The 14991-nt window shown below is 52.2% G+C and overlaps 1 protein-coding gene across 1 annotated transcript; it reads left to right on the forward strand.

Annotated features, from left to right (window-relative positions):
• The first annotated feature begins 3648 nt into the window (after positions 1-3648).
• pot1 (protection of telomeres 1 homolog) lies at positions 3649-14228 on the forward strand. Its single transcript, XM_019881764.1, is given in 19 exon segments — positions 3649-3719; positions 4896-4925; positions 6169-6291; positions 6430-6502; positions 6583-6674; positions 6956-7063; positions 7175-7249; positions 7338-7455; positions 7661-7815; positions 7818-8093; positions 8405-8560; positions 10842-11026; positions 11132-11229; positions 11823-12036; positions 12141-12364; positions 12690-12828; positions 12958-13043; positions 13205-13299; positions 13371-14228. Coding segments are annotated over 17 exon segments (2439 nt in total). The 5' UTR covers positions 3649-3719; positions 4896-4925; positions 6169-6183; the 3' UTR covers positions 13608-14228.
• The last annotated feature ends 763 nt before the right edge of the window (positions 14229-14991 follow it).

Below are 14991 nucleotides of genomic sequence, written 5' to 3' on the forward strand. Positions count from 1 at the left end.
TCCCCTTGCCGTGATCCATCGAGGCAGTGATCAATCAAGCCAGAAATGGATCCATCTCAATACTTAGTCCGGTGATCCTCTTACGAGTACCCGTCAAGAGGCGAGCGGCGGCATTCGGGACCAACTGGAGACATTCGATGGAGGATTGGCTGACTCCAAAGTCAAGTGCATCCGGCCGAGATGTGACGAAGGTACGCACGACTCTTTAAAATTGCCCACTGGAAAAAGGAGAGGCTTGAGCCAGCTGACTTAAGATTGAAAGAAGCTGCATTGAACAATGGCGCCAGTTTGCCGCTCCAATTTCAAATCACTTTCCAGTTGAAGACCCAAGTTGGAGACTGTTGGCTTAAGATAAGGAGCCAGGGGGCCCAAGTCCGCAGGATGGGATGTCCATGTCACTCAATGTGTCCATTGGTTATGTTAAACTCTTGCTGCTGCTACCGTTGGACGTGCGCTAACGTTCGCGTGAGCTGGCACTGCCTCATATCTGCATCATCTGAGTTTTTGTCCCTCCGCCCCATCCATGTCCCAGCAAAGAGGGAGCGGAAGCAGCTGGACTTGACCTTAAAGAAAGCCGGCAGGAAGCTGAGCGCGCCGTGTGCCTCGTTACAGACGAGGACGAGCGACCCAATCGATACGGTCGATGGCGGCGGTGCAACGGGAGCGTCGGATCAATACGGGCTGCCGCTGGGAGCTCCTCAGGCATGTCATGAATATCTCCCGGCAGAGCTGGTGAAGCTCGGCCACTTCCAGACTTGATTTTCCCACACTCGGCTCACATTGCTCGCCCTGAAGAAGAAACGCAGGAAGTCAAACAAGAAGAAAGTTGGAACTCACAGACTGGAAGTGAACCAGCGAGCCCCTGAAAACTGAGAAGGTTGTCGGACTCCAATCTCGAGAAGGGTGTGGCCAAAACGGTGCTGCGTGGTGAGCTTTGAAGTCCTGCACGAGTCACCCTTCACTCCTGTCGGAAGAATTGTTAGCGCCTTCATTTGGGGTCACCATCTGCTTATCCGGGGCACCCGCGACGCGCGCTTAGCTAACTCGCTACGTCCGTATCTCGACAAGCCATCTTGTCAAGACGCCGTCAGGGACAACTCGACTTGTGTTGTTCGTGTGAACCTAACAAGATCCAAAGTCGTGCAAACCCGACGAACCACCAAAAACATCAGCATCAAAGTCACTGTTGTTACTTTTCACCAAGTCGCGCGTTTTCTCTGCTTTTTGTGCAGAAACTGGCGTTTCGGGTGAAAACAAGTCGTGTTGCACTGCAGATCGGAAAAGGATCAAAACAATTTTTTGTTTTTCCCTACGAGTCCACGCTTTTAGCAGAGACCTCCCCAAATGCTCGAAAACGCCTGGGCTCTATTTTCGGGGTCACACTGCAGAATTTTTTATTTTTATGATTTTTTTATGTACTTCTCCCGTGGTCACAGCATGAGTGTGTGTGTGTGTGTGTGTGTGTGTGTGTTTTATGATTTTTTTATGTACTTCTCCCGTGGTCACAGCATGAGTGTGTGTGTGTGTGTGGGAGGTCTCAGCTTGTGTGTGACTGTTCCTAATTGGGCTGCGGGCGGGGGGGCCTCAGGTGGTCTGCAGGCTTCAGACTTGCTAGGTCGTCTCACAGTTCACTCAACTCCCAGTGCAGAAGAAAGATGCCAACCTCCTCCCCCCATACACACACACATACACACACACACACACACACACACACACACACACGTGCGCGCACACACAGATACCTGTGCAAAGTAGCAACACACAGCAGTGCCCCTCCTCACCGTGGCCCACCCCCACTGTAAAGGGTCCCTGTAGGCACCAATGACCCATCTTAATGAGACACACACACACACACACACACATACACACTCTGTCCTGTCACGCACAAGCTGAATAATTTAGTGTGTGTGTGTGTGTGTGTGTGTGTGTGTGTGTGTGTGTGTGTGTGTGTGTGTTGGTAAATGGAAGTGCTTACAGGTGCAGATGAAATATGAAAAAATAGCACAAAAGATCTTTTTTTAAAATATTTTTTGTCTGTGGATGAATACACCATAAGGATTTGTTTTCCTTTGAAAAACATCTTTGACTTTGTTCTTGAACAAATGAGATTATGCAAAAAGATTGCCCTTTATTAAATACTTTCTTGAAAAAAGAATGTAGTTATAACAATGGTTTATTTTTTCTCAAATTTATAACGATGATTTTATCTTCAGAAAAAAATATCTTGAATTTTTTTTACACTGTAAAATTTCTCAAAGAAATAAGAAAAGAAGGAGAAAAAAACGTTTTTCCTTAAAAAAACATTTTTGAAATGTTTTTACTTTAGTTAAATACTACAAAAAAAGAAGGATACTTTTGAATATTAAAAAAAATAATCCAACTTTGAAACCGTGTCATGGTACCCTTGGTGGAAAGGAAAAAAAATCCTCTCGACGTGTGTAGCTAGCGGAGTGCGCAAAAGTGCAGATGGTGACACAATCTGTTGTCAAGAAAGTTTCCAAAGGTTCCGTGTGCCTGGAACACGACGCCGATGAGTAGGATGAGGAAAGATGAAGGATGAAGATGACGGGAAGAGGAGAGGAGAATATCTGTCAGCAGAGCCCCCCCACCTCCCACCATCCCCTCTTTCTGAACGTGTAGGAAAGTCTCCGCAAAGCTTCTCGTTAAGCACAACTCTTCTGTTCGTTAGATTCTGACACCATCAGTTGTAAATCGTGTTGGAATTAGAGACCGGCTACTGGCTTTTTTTTTTTTTTTAGGGAATTATGGACTAAACTTAAAGAAAAGAAAAAAAAACGGGGAGTAAGATTGACTAACACAGCGAAGAATTTACTCGTGTGCCTTTGTTGTGCCTCGAAGCCTTGACACGGCTCACGCCCCCGCACCCGCTTGGCGCAAGGCCGCGCAGCCCACCGATGCGCTCCGGTTCTCTCCGCACCACTTGTCGCATCAAGGCCTCGCTCGTGTCAGCCTGAGGCTTTATGCTCGTCACCGCGCTGAGGAACGCACTTTAGCATTAAGAAAGCGCCAAAGCATAAGGCTTTCAAGAATTCATATTGCGCCCCCCCCCCGCTGCCCCCCCCCCACACACACAATGATCCATTCCATCACCGCCTTCACAGAGCGTTTGCTTTTTTTTTTTTTTTTTTTTTGCGTAATGAAACATGACAAGGTCAAGACATCCTTGTTGTTAAGTATGAGAGGTATTTTCAACCAATTAGAATTGTATTGCATAATTATTTATTGTTTCAGGCTTTACAGGGTAAAGATGCTTAGCCAAGTAAGTGCTTTGAATATTTTTGATTATCGACATCAACTTAATGAGTTAAACTTTGATAAAGGCGTAATATGCAGTTGTTGCAATTGTATTATTGTTGATGTTTGACGTGATTGCAGTTGTTGCAATTGTATTATTTTTGATGTGTTCTGTTGTATTATTGTTATTTTACGTTGACATTTCTTGTGCTCTGTTGTATTATTGTTATTTTACGTTGACATTTCTGTCAAGCTCTTTGTTTACAGTTACGCCTGTTGTAAGAGCGCCATCGAAGCAAACGTACTGCATTTTGTCGCGCGAACAAAAAAAGCAAAGCTGGCGAAAGTTGACGTTGATGTCTCGCGCATGCGCATTTGTGCAGCTTCCGTATTTTCCTTATACGCATGCGCATCTTAACATCCTGCCAGTTCGAAAACAACGCGAGGGAAATACGAAGTAAAAGGTAAGTTTTGTCACTCGAGTATTACTCCCGATGGCCACCTCTCGTACTTTCGGATAACTGCTCAGCGAGTGTGGCCAGCTTCGTGAGCCATTTGTTTTGTGCGACCCTTTAGTGTCACGGTGCAGCCCGCGCCGGACTTCATGCAAAATCCCAACGCTTTTGCGTTTCATCACTCGACGGGCAGTTATCTCGAATAGGCCGTTATTTTGAAATTGTTCGTGTTTCACATTGATAGTCGACGCGTGGTGCGTACTCGAAGCAGCCCCAGAACTCGACAAAAGCACAACAAGGGTTCCTGTTCGTCACGTCGCCTCGTCTCCGTTTCCACGGTTCAGTGTTCTGTACTCTCTTTAAGGTTTTCTTCGAAAATGGATTTCATCGTCGCTGTTTTCTGCGGGCCGAATTGGACAGTGCACAGCGCGCGGTCGTAAAAATGTGCGATATGGAACCTCTTGCGTATACAGTAATCCCTCGTTTATCGCGGTTAATGGGGACCAAAACCACCTGCGATAAACGAAAATCCGCGAAGTGGCAACATCCAGAAGGGGGGGGGGGAATTAAAGTCGCAATGATTATTTGTTTCCCAAATTGATTTATTTTGAGCATCATATCATCGTTTGGAGACTTGAAATTGTCCAAGTCCTCAGAATTTCAATATTTTCCAATTTCTGCAGTCCTTCATGAAAGCAGGCGTCATCAAACTTTGCTTTCACTATGGAAAACAAAGATGGACGTTTTTGCCCATTTTCTGACATTTTGTGGACGAAACCAGTAACTGAATCTTCATTGGTTTATGTTTGTGAATTTTTGCACTAAATGCCCTTTATTTGAATATCGAGATGGAAATTAAAACGCGATTTTCAAAAAAAAATCTCATTCAACTGTTCATTGACAAAATAATCTACAAATTAATTGATGATTAATATCATTCGGTGCAGCCCTAGAGAAAAGCAAAACCTGTTTTGACAAATGCCATTGTTTGTTTTCGCTTTTTTTTTTTTTCTTCGTGGGGTGATAACATTGAAACCCTAAAATGGGGTGGGGGGGTAGGGGTGCTCAGATGTTTTAATGCCATATTGGCCAGCCCAAGGTGATGGAAGGTGCACAATGTGTCATTGTCTTGAGGTTCTTGCTTGGCCGCCCACTGAGAGGATTTTTTTCTTCTTCTTCTTCAATGAGGATCTGGACCATGTTTCCGACCTGAAGGTAAGCACATAAAACAGCTGATGTGTGGGAACACACGGATAAAGAAAAAATAAATAAAAATACCGTATCTGTGTTTCGCAGACAGCATGGAAATGGAGATGAGGCGCTTAAACGGTTTATGTACCCGCTCGCATTTGAGCGTCGGGCTGAGAGAATGTTCACTTGCTTTATGTGCCATCGTATTCTTTTATCTTGGCGCAAATGTTGGCGTTTAAGGCCAACAGAGCTGCGCTATGTGGCCCGGAAATGAAATGTGCACTTTTCTGTTCTGACAAATAAGTGCCACCTAATTCTTAAGAAGAAAAAAAATGGTCTCACAATGGAGAAATTCGCAATTTACAGCAGCAAAAAATGATGAAAAAGAGAAAGTATTTGCATGCACCAAAAAAAAAAAAACCCCAAAACACTAACATTGATTAATTGGATGCAGCCCTCACTTTGGGTGAGTTTGTGTGTTGTTTTTTTTTTTTTTTCTCTCCGACTCAAGCCAAAGCAAGCGAGAGCGACGCGTAGCATCTGGAAGGTCAAAGTCAGGGAACGTCGCTCAGCTCGGAGCTCTCGAATGACTCCTTCCTCTTCTGAACTCGGCCCCGCCGGGCTCCTCTGCCGCACTCCAAAGCGCCGAGGTTCATCCCATTCGTTTCCGGCTGGCATTTCCGCTCGAGCGAACGCGGCGTCTGCCCGGCAGCCTGTTCCCGCCACACGACGCTCACACTTGAGCTAAGCGACTGTGACAGGCAGCCACGCGCTACCTGCTGGGAACGCATTCCTGGGTTGCTCTCCCACACACACACACTTGCCCCCCTCGTGCTCAGCTCGTTTCCTCATAAGACGTCACGTGGGCGCACCGAAGACTGCAAAACCGAGGCTTGTCTGTGTTGGTTTTCGCGTGCGTCATTCGGGTGACGAGAATGCGCAAAGGCCAAAATGGTGGCAGCTGGGCTCTGGCCGTTTGCGGAAGACGCTTCAGGTCGAATCCAAAAAGGCTTCCTCGCTTCGAAATGTTTCCGTGTGGCGTTGGGGGAATTTCGATCTCTGGCGGGCACGTGGCAGTCAGCTGGCGGTTGTTGCGAGATGCGGGAGGGGAATGACCCGTCCGCTCGTTCGCCCGCCTGGTGCCAAAAGACTCGCTTAGTTTCCTAATTGCGGATTTTTAACAAGCCCTCCTCAAAACATCATCCCCGAAATGAGACATGATAAAACTGATGGATGTGTTTTTTTTTTGTTTTTTTTCCCCTTCCAGGCCGCCGCCCTCGCCATGCCTGTCATCGTGTTGGCGGAAGGGGCGGGGCCAGGCGGCCACCTGACCATCGTTCCGATCACAGACATCAGCACCGACGGCAACCACAGCCACCACTCCGTCAAGGTGAGGTCGCCCCGGCAACCGCTTGCAGTCTTACAGACCACCCCCCGCCCCCAAAAAAAAAAGATGCAATCCATTAATCGCTCAGTCCAAGACTATTTGTGCGACATTTTGTGTGTGTGTGTGCGCGCGCATGTCCAGGGCCGAGTGGTCCACAAAGGGCCGCTGGTGTCGTCGCCGAGTCACGACTTTATTCTGAAGGCCGTCATTGAAGGTACGAACCCGGACTTGACTTTGGATGGCGGCTCGACTGACTTGGGCTTGTGTGTTCGGCCGCCGCGTTGCGCTTGTCAGAAGAGAAGTCCGGACCCAAGGAGGCCTCGTCCATCAACTTGGTCCTGCTGGGGATGCTGGCCAGCGACTTCTGCCAGGCTGTCAATCAAGGGGTACGTCCCATTGCCGGCCGATCGATCCTCCTCATCACTGGCCAATGATGACCTTGGGAGACTTGGGCTCCCTCCGGAGCGATTATCGCTCGCTTACAGGCACTTTTGCCGACAGACGCCCTCCTTCAGGTTGTTTCCGGAGAGTTCCTTCAAACCTGTCAGTGTGTCACATCTGTCACGTAAATCCGCCCCCGCAAATTCTTCCCCGTGGCAGCGAAGGAAAAAAAAAAAAAAGATGCAAACGCGGCACAATCTGCTCTCCGTCTCGTGTTTCCCGCCAGGACGTGGTGACGGCCTCGGGCTTCGCGGTGGGCAAGTCTCCCACGGCGCAGAAGGACAAACGTCATTCGTGCAACCTGCTGCTGTCGGGAGAGCAAGCCTTCGTCCGCGTGAGCGCTCCGACGATGTCGTCCGTTCGCGGAGATTGAACGTCACACGCGTCGCATGTTGCCCGCGACTCGTCACCAACCAACTCCGTCTGTGTTTCTTCGGTGCTTCAGGTGTCTCGGCGCCCGCCCGGTCAGCTCGCATCTCCGCAACAAGCCAAGAAGAAAAAAACGCCTCCCCCTACTGCGGTCAGAAGCACATCGAGCTGCCGGATCGTCGACCCTCGGCGAGCCGACTTTCTGGTGATTGTTCCCGTCTTATCCGCCCCCCGCGCAGGTTCCCGACGCGCCGCCGTGCACGTACGTCAAGCTGGGGGAGCTGAAACCCGGAGCCGTGGTCAACGTGTACGGCGTGGTGGTCTTCTTCAAACAGCCCTTCAAGAGCCGCGGCTCAGGTCGGCGCCGGCGGCCTTCGAAACGAAACGACTGAAACGGACGCCAAAATCGGCATCATTTGACGGCGAACGCGCCAGTTGCGATGTCTTTTTGTTTTTGGCGATTGGCGGCAGTCGTTTCCAAACGACGTCGGAAGCGATGCGGTCTCGCGCGCGCCACGGCGATCTCACCCCCCGTGCGGCATTTGTTGTCTCCTCTGCGCAGACCTCTGCTCCTTCCTGAAGATCAGCGATCAGTCGGGGCAAAAGGTCAGCTGCAACATCTTCTCCGCCAAACCGGAGAGGCACCCGCAAATCTTCCAGATCGGCGACATCGTGCGCTTACACAAAGTCAAGGTTACGTACGGCCCGGGAGGAATCGCAAAGCCGCCGTGATCACCACCTACGGCTTTTCCGCGCTGGCCTTCAGCGGGACGGTGGGCGCCGAGGTGGAGCCGCGGGGCTCCGGCCCCACCCGCCGCCTCTCCGAGGAGGATCGGCGCATCGTGACGGAGCTGCGCTCCTGGGCGGCCGGCCGGGATCTGCTGCCCCCGGACCCCACCGTCTCGCTGGCCCGCGTCCAGCCCAGAATGTACTTTAACCTCGCCTGCCAGCTGCTCGCCAAAGCGCCCGTCGACTCCAGGTGCACCCTGCTCAGGGTAAGGTAGCCCCCCCACCTACTCCCCCCTCCTGCCCACCCAATTTCGAACCGTCTCTTGGGACATTCCACGGGGGAAGGGATCTTCTCGCGTCTGCCTCAAGCCGACATGACAGATTTGCGGTGTCTTTTCAGGCACAGCTCCTCGAGAGGTTGTTGCGTGTCATCCACGTTTCATTTTGTCAAGTTGAACTGGCTTTTGGGACGGATGGGGGGGGTCCATTTTCTCTTGGGCCCGTTTGCTGAACCGATGCCATCATCATCTTTTGTCACCAAGTGTTTTTTTTTTTTGTTGTTGTTTTTTCCCCGCAGGTGTGGGACGGCACCCGATGTCCGCACGCTCTGCTGAACGTGACGGTGGACTCGGACGTGGTGGAGGGGCCGCCCTCTTTCGCCGAGGAGCAGGAGAAGCTCATCGTCAACGTGCTGGTGTACGACGATCACGCGCAGTCCGCCCAGCAGCTCAAGGTTAGCATTCCCACCCACCCAAAAAAAAAAAAAAAAAAAAACGCACGGTGGCCCACCAAAACAGCAACGCCCGCCCATAACAATCTGTCAAATGAATCAAGTGTGCAGACTTCTTGTCGATTGTTGTTCTCATACTTGTTTGCACTTCCCAAAGAGTTCCCAGGCGTCTTCATAGCACGCCTGGGACATTCCTCGAAAAAAAAAAGGACTGAAATATTCGGGAAAATGACACCAATGCTATTTATTATTATTATTTTTTTTTTTTCAAAAAAAAAAAAGCGTACCTTATTTTCCGTACTATAAGGCGCAGCAGAAAAGTCATCCTTGTGTATGGTCATGACAGAAATACGTCAACCCCCAAAATGGCGATCAGGCAATCGAATTTATTTTGTGATTTCCTCGCTTGATTTTCTGTTTTGATGCATTCTTTTCAATTTTCGTAGTTCCGTTGAAGTAATCGTTAATTTACGTTTTTTTCGGAGGCGGTCATGAACGCCTCTCGGGCGGAAGGAGCGCAGCTCCATCTAGTGGATGCATTGTAGATCGCGTTAAGTTAAAAACGGTCCGAGGAGCTCCGCAGGGATGCCGGCGAGCAGCCTCGGCGGGTAAATGAAGCTGCCGCCTGAGACCGAGGTGGGATCGGCACAGCGTGTGCGTGTTGCCATCGTGAGAAAAGATGACCAAGTCGAAGGAGTGAATGGAGACAGCCGCCAACCATATTCTGCAGGCGTGCTTCCTTCGGAGATTTTGTTTTCTTCAAATGTTCAATCAACACAATCACTGTCAACAACAAATCGTCAACACCGAGAGCGCTCGCTCTCGCTCTCTCTCGCGCCGTCTCTCTTTCCTGGCGCGGCTGCGCCGCACCCCCCCGGCTCTCGCTCATTATCTCCAGTTTAGCGCTCACGCTTGATGGGAGCGAACTCCGCATTTCTGTGTCATCGACCGCTGCCGGGTGTCGCGCGGCGGCCTGTTGTTTTCCGAAGTCGTTGCACCGAGCAAGCCAATGCGCGGCTGCGAGCCGGATGGGCTTCCGAAAAATTCTCAAGCAGCCAGGCTCGTTTCTTGAGCTTCTCTCGGCTCCGCAGTTGTTTTTATCTTTCGCAAAGGCCAGTCTTGATTTGACCCCCTCGGGAGTCTTTGGGCTTTTTACGTCATTCTCCCCCGAGAAAGGCGGCCGCGGCGGCGGCGCCGCCCGTGCTGACGCAAAGGCATCGGGAAGCCGCCGTATGCGTGCAAAATGAACTGCTGGCTTCCCCCGAAAAATTCTCAAGCAGCCAGGCTCATTTCTTGAGCTTCTCTCTGAAGTTGTTTTATCTTTCGCAAAGGTCAGTCTTGATTTGACCCCCTCGGGAGTCTTTGGGCTGCTTTTTCTCTTGTCACTCAGCCCCTCAAACACTTTTGCTCTCCGCAGACGCGGCGGAAGAACGCACCCTGAATAAAAGTGTGTTTTGCGTCCCGTCCCGACGGCGTTTTCACTCTTGGAGGCGCAACTCCATCCGCTTGCCAGGTGCCGCGACCAATCGTTTTTCCAAATGTTGTCGTCGGGCTGTCTGCAAATGTCACACGACGGTGACAGAAGTCGCCACCGAAGGACCGGGGTGCCGAACGCACGATCAGCGTTCGCGTTCGGGGGGGAACCGCCGCCGAGGCCGCAAAGCCTTCGGCCTCCCCCGAATGCGGGGGAGGCCGCTTCCTTGAATGCGGGACGCCAACGGCAGCGAGGTTGACGCCGTGATGGAGAAGAAGAGGAAGGCATCTTTCCGTCATGTTGGGGCACGTCGTGACAAACATGGAGGGGGTGGGGTGCTGCCGAGTGGGGGAACCGCAGCCGCAAAGCCTTCGGCCTCCCCCGATCGACATCGGCGACGGGCGTGAGTGACGCTTGGCCGGAGATGACTGGCTCGTCTTCTTCTTCTTCTTCTTCTTCTTCCGCTCTTCATCTTTGATGCGAGTGCACCTCGCGTATGTTTGTCGCTTCCTTGAATGCGGGACGCCGACGGCAGCGAGGTCGTCGCCGTGATGAGGATGACGGAGAAGAAGAGGAAGGCATCTTTCTGTCATCTTCGGGCTTTTCGTGACAAACATGGAGGGGGTGGGGTGCTGCCGAGTTTAATGCAACAGTGCCCCCTGCTGGGCTCCACGGGGAGGAAGACGCAACGCTGGCTCCGCTTTGTGCATTTCCTCAGGAGAGGAGAAATTCATGGGCGCTTTCAACCGTTCTGAAATGTCCCGTCTGACCTCTAACCTGGCGCCGTTTCATCGTTCTGTCCCGCGCCAGCCCGGAGACTTTGTGAAGATCTTCAACCTGCGAGCCATCGTGGGTTCCGTCAAGATCCCGGGACGGAGCGGCGGCCGGGCCGAGGAGGTCGACCGTCTCTCCTTTCACCTGCACGGCGGCACGGCGTACAGCAGGGGCGTCCGCCGTCTGCCCGACGACAGCCCCGACCTTCGGGAGCTCAGGAGGTGACCTTTTGCGGGGCGCGCCCGCGTCTGGACGCCTTCTCCGCCCAGTGGCACGATGAGCCCACCGCGTCGAGCGTCTGTGTTGCCTTCCTGCTTTGCGCGCAGAGTCATGCGAGTGTTCCGGGAAAGCAACGAGGGGACGCAAGCCGAACTGCACGACTCCGCCATGTGGGAAATCTGGAACACGCCTCCGAAGTCTCCGGGTAAGCGTCGCGATGGCAGGGGAAAATCGGCTTTCTTTTTGTCTTGCCTTTCATTTTACAAAACGAATCGTTGCGCTTTTTCCACAGCTCTAAAAATCGTCGTCGTTAATCATCCGCAAGCACGTGTTTGAAAAACAGATCGGATTGCGACGGTTTGCTCTTGTTTTGGTTTTCAAGGCTGAAAGTGATTTCAGTGCAAGGGCGTCTCGAGTCGAGTGCGAGTGCAGGGCCGTTGGCCACACCCAAATCTTAAAAGTAAAAAGAAAAAAAAATCTTTCACAATTTGCCTCATCACAATCGACACATGAAAGTTGTGCAACGTCAAAGCGGCCCCCTTGCATTTGGAGGAATGCGGACGACAAATGTTTGGACACCCCTCGATTGAGCTCATAGATGTGTGCTGCCCTCTGCTGGCCACAACAAGCTTTTGTCTCACTTCGCCTGACAAATCGCGAATGAGAAGCACGCATGCGCATTTGTCATACTTGGAAGAAGCTCCGAGGTGTCTTCATCCATTTTCTGAGCAAATCTTGGACAGCCCCTTTTTGGAAGTCAAATAACCGCGATGCCCTCTCTCTGTCTCATGTTTTTAGGGGGTGGGGCTTCAGTGGAGTTCAGCACAGGTATGAAACACAATCGTGCAGCGGTGGATCGAAGGTGTCAGCACGACGTTCGTCCCGTCACTCTGGGCGAGCTGACGCGTGGCGAGCCCGCCGGCGTTCATCACGTCAGAGCCCAGCTACGATCCTACGAGCCCCGTCGACTCCACCGGGCGCTCAAACTCTACTGCAGCAAGTGCACCTCCATGTACGGCGCGCACGCGCGGCGCTCGCGTGCCGGCGGAGCATTTTGATTGGTTGGGAGTTATTTCCGCGCATCGGCTTACCCCCAAAAATGGCGCCGCCCACCAGGCAGGACGTTCCCGACGACAAGCGCTTGGCGAGCGTGTTCGCCGAGGGCTACGGCGTCGACCTGGGCGCTCCCTCCGCCCGCCCGCCGCCCTGGTCCCGCTCGGGGCGGGTCTACCTGCCCGGCTACGACCCGGTGGAGGGACCGCCCGCTCGCGTGCTCGGCGTTCACCTGTCGGAGCGACTCATGTCCCAGGGGAGGACCAAGGAGCTCATCTTCCTCACGGGTAACGAGTGGTCGGAGCACATGGACCACAACTAAACCGCCCACCCCCAAAAAAATGTTTTCTTTGATGAAATCAAAACAAAAACACTTTCAAAATGCAAAAGAGGAACTGAAACTGCGTTTGACGTTTACGAAATGAAAGGAGCCTCTCCCAGCTGTCTACGGGCAATCGGCATCGTACACCCTCAACTGGTCGCCAGCCAATCGCAGCGCACACAAAGACAAACAACCGTTCACACACACACACACATATGTATTCCAACTTTTTTTTGCCGTTACATTTTTTGTCTGTGATCATGCAAAGTGTCATTTGAATGTTTCTCCAGGTTCCACGCTCGAGGAAGCGCGTCACCTCGCGGGCACGTACCGCAACGTGGTCCCCGTCCACTCGGCGCCGGGATGTCATCCGACTCTGCTGGACCTGAGCGCGCCCTTCCTTTTTCGCGGCAAGAGGAGGTTCTACGGGTCAGGACTGCAGACGTCACAACGTCAGCCACCTCGTCATCATAACCGGCTGGTGACTTCCTGTGTGTGTGTGTGTGTGTGTGTGTGTGTGTGTGTGTGTGTGTGTGTGTGTGTGTGTGTGTGTGTCAGCTGTAAGCGATGTTCTGAGGGCGCCGCCATCAGAGAACCGACAACTGGCAGAGACCAAATCATCGACGAGAAGATCATCGCAGAAGGTCGGTGTGCAGGTTTCGCACCATCCTTGTAGTTTCTTCACCGTTCACTTCCCGTACACGTCTCACCACTCTGGACTTTTGCTACTTTTCCTCACTTGTCGCCTCCTTGAGTCAAAGCGGCTGTCCCGATGGCTTTGGCCGATGTTTTCTGTGCCGCGCAGCATTTGGCGTTCAACTGCTGAAGTTCGTCTTGCTGCTCAAGTTCCGTCTGCAGGACGCCAGCGACGCGCTGGACGTCTTCCTTTGGAGAGACGCGGTCAGTTGGAGCGGCCTGGCCTGGCGCGGCGCGGCAACCCGCCAGTTCATGATTGGGTGTCTTTTGATCAGGAATCCTTTTTCGACGTGTCGGCGGACGATGCCGCAACCAATCAGGAAGCTCAGGACCAGATCCAGCGAACGATGGACTCCCTTTGTCCGCCGAAGGGCGCCGGAGGTGAACGGCCCTGGCTGGACTTGTGTTTGGCGGCGTACCGGGCTACCGACGTCGAAAGCCGGCAAACCTTCTACCAGATCTGTCACACCAGCGTCAAAAACGCCTTGACCCAAAAAGACACGAGCCCATAAGACTCGCTCGGGCTTTATTTTATCTTTATATAAAAAAATGACATTTAAGAGGACCCTTTCAAAATAATTCAGTTGCTGTTAATCATGTTGCCGGCCTTCAAAATAAGACAGCTCTAACTTGCAGAATCTTTTACCGTCATTTTGGCTTTGCGTTTTGAGTAAAAAGCAAAGAAAATGTGACAAATGGGCAAGGTGTCGGGACACAACGGGAAGTGAACAAAGGTCAATATGGGCAAAAAGTCTTGGGACAAGGATGGGAATTGCGCAGAGGAAGTGAAAATCTGTTTTGGACTAAATGAATGGGACACATTCAGGAAGGAATGCCATTTTTGGGCAAAATTATTAGGACGCTCCAATTGAAAAGCGGGGGAAACGTGGCATTTGCACACAATTATTCAGATACATACGGCAAGTGAAGAAAATGTGCATAAAAGTATCAGGACATACAGAAAGTAAAAATGGCCAAAACAGAAATACGATAACTCTCGATCAGGAATAATAACTTGTACACTGCTTAACTTCTTTTTACACTTGTGTGACAGGTGAAAATGTTCGAATATGACGTAAATTAAGCCGCTGCCCGTTCAGTCAATAAAGTTGTTTCTAGTGGCCTAAGCTTTACCCTGAAAACGATTCATTGGCAATTTACGACGAGGACATTTTCTTTTACAAAGAGAACAACGCGGAAGTCGTCTGTCTTGTGGTCCGATTCACGTTTCGGACAGTTGCGACGCCCACCCGGCCCCCACTACCCCCAGCACCCCTTGGGTCCGCCCCCGCTGCACCCTCAGTCGCTCAGGGCTCCTCCGTCACTCCGCGCCGACCTCTGAGTCGCCCTGACCGGCTTGCCTGCTGAGAGTCACCCCCACCCCCTCATCGGAGGACTTTCTTCACTTCGAACGCAGGAGACGAAGGGCTTCGACTGACGTTTTAAGCCTCTTTTGTTGTTGTTGTTTTTTTTAAATCCCGAAACAAAGTTGACATGGCTGACGCGCCGTGGGACTCCGGTCGGTGTTGGGTTTAACGGAACCGTGACATCATGCCCCTCCTGGCCCGGCTCTTGTGCGTGTGCATGTGCGCCGAGGCCGTGACCGCACTCGCGGATGAGCGGAGCCGACGGTGGCGCGCGTTCGACGCGGAGACAGCGCCGACAGCGTCGCGGGACGTCCTCCGCCCGGAGTCGGGCTCGGAGACGGAGAGGGAGTCCCAAGCCGCCGCGGCGCTTCCGCCGAGCCCGGCCGCGCGTTCTGAGGATGGCCAACCGGCGCTTCCCGCGCATGCCGAGCGGCGCTCGAGCGAGCGCGACACAGCCAGCGACCCGGCGCCGAGGACGAGGAGCCCGAGACGCGCTCGGCGGCGAAGCGGGGGCGGCGCGCTCGGCGGG

This window comes from Hippocampus comes, unplaced genomic scaffold (genome assembly GCF_001891065.2).
Source record: "Hippocampus comes isolate QL1 unplaced genomic scaffold, H_comes_QL1_v1.1 scaffold299, whole genome shotgun sequence".
Taxonomy (NCBI): domain Eukaryota; kingdom Metazoa; phylum Chordata; class Actinopteri; order Syngnathiformes; family Syngnathidae; genus Hippocampus; species Hippocampus comes.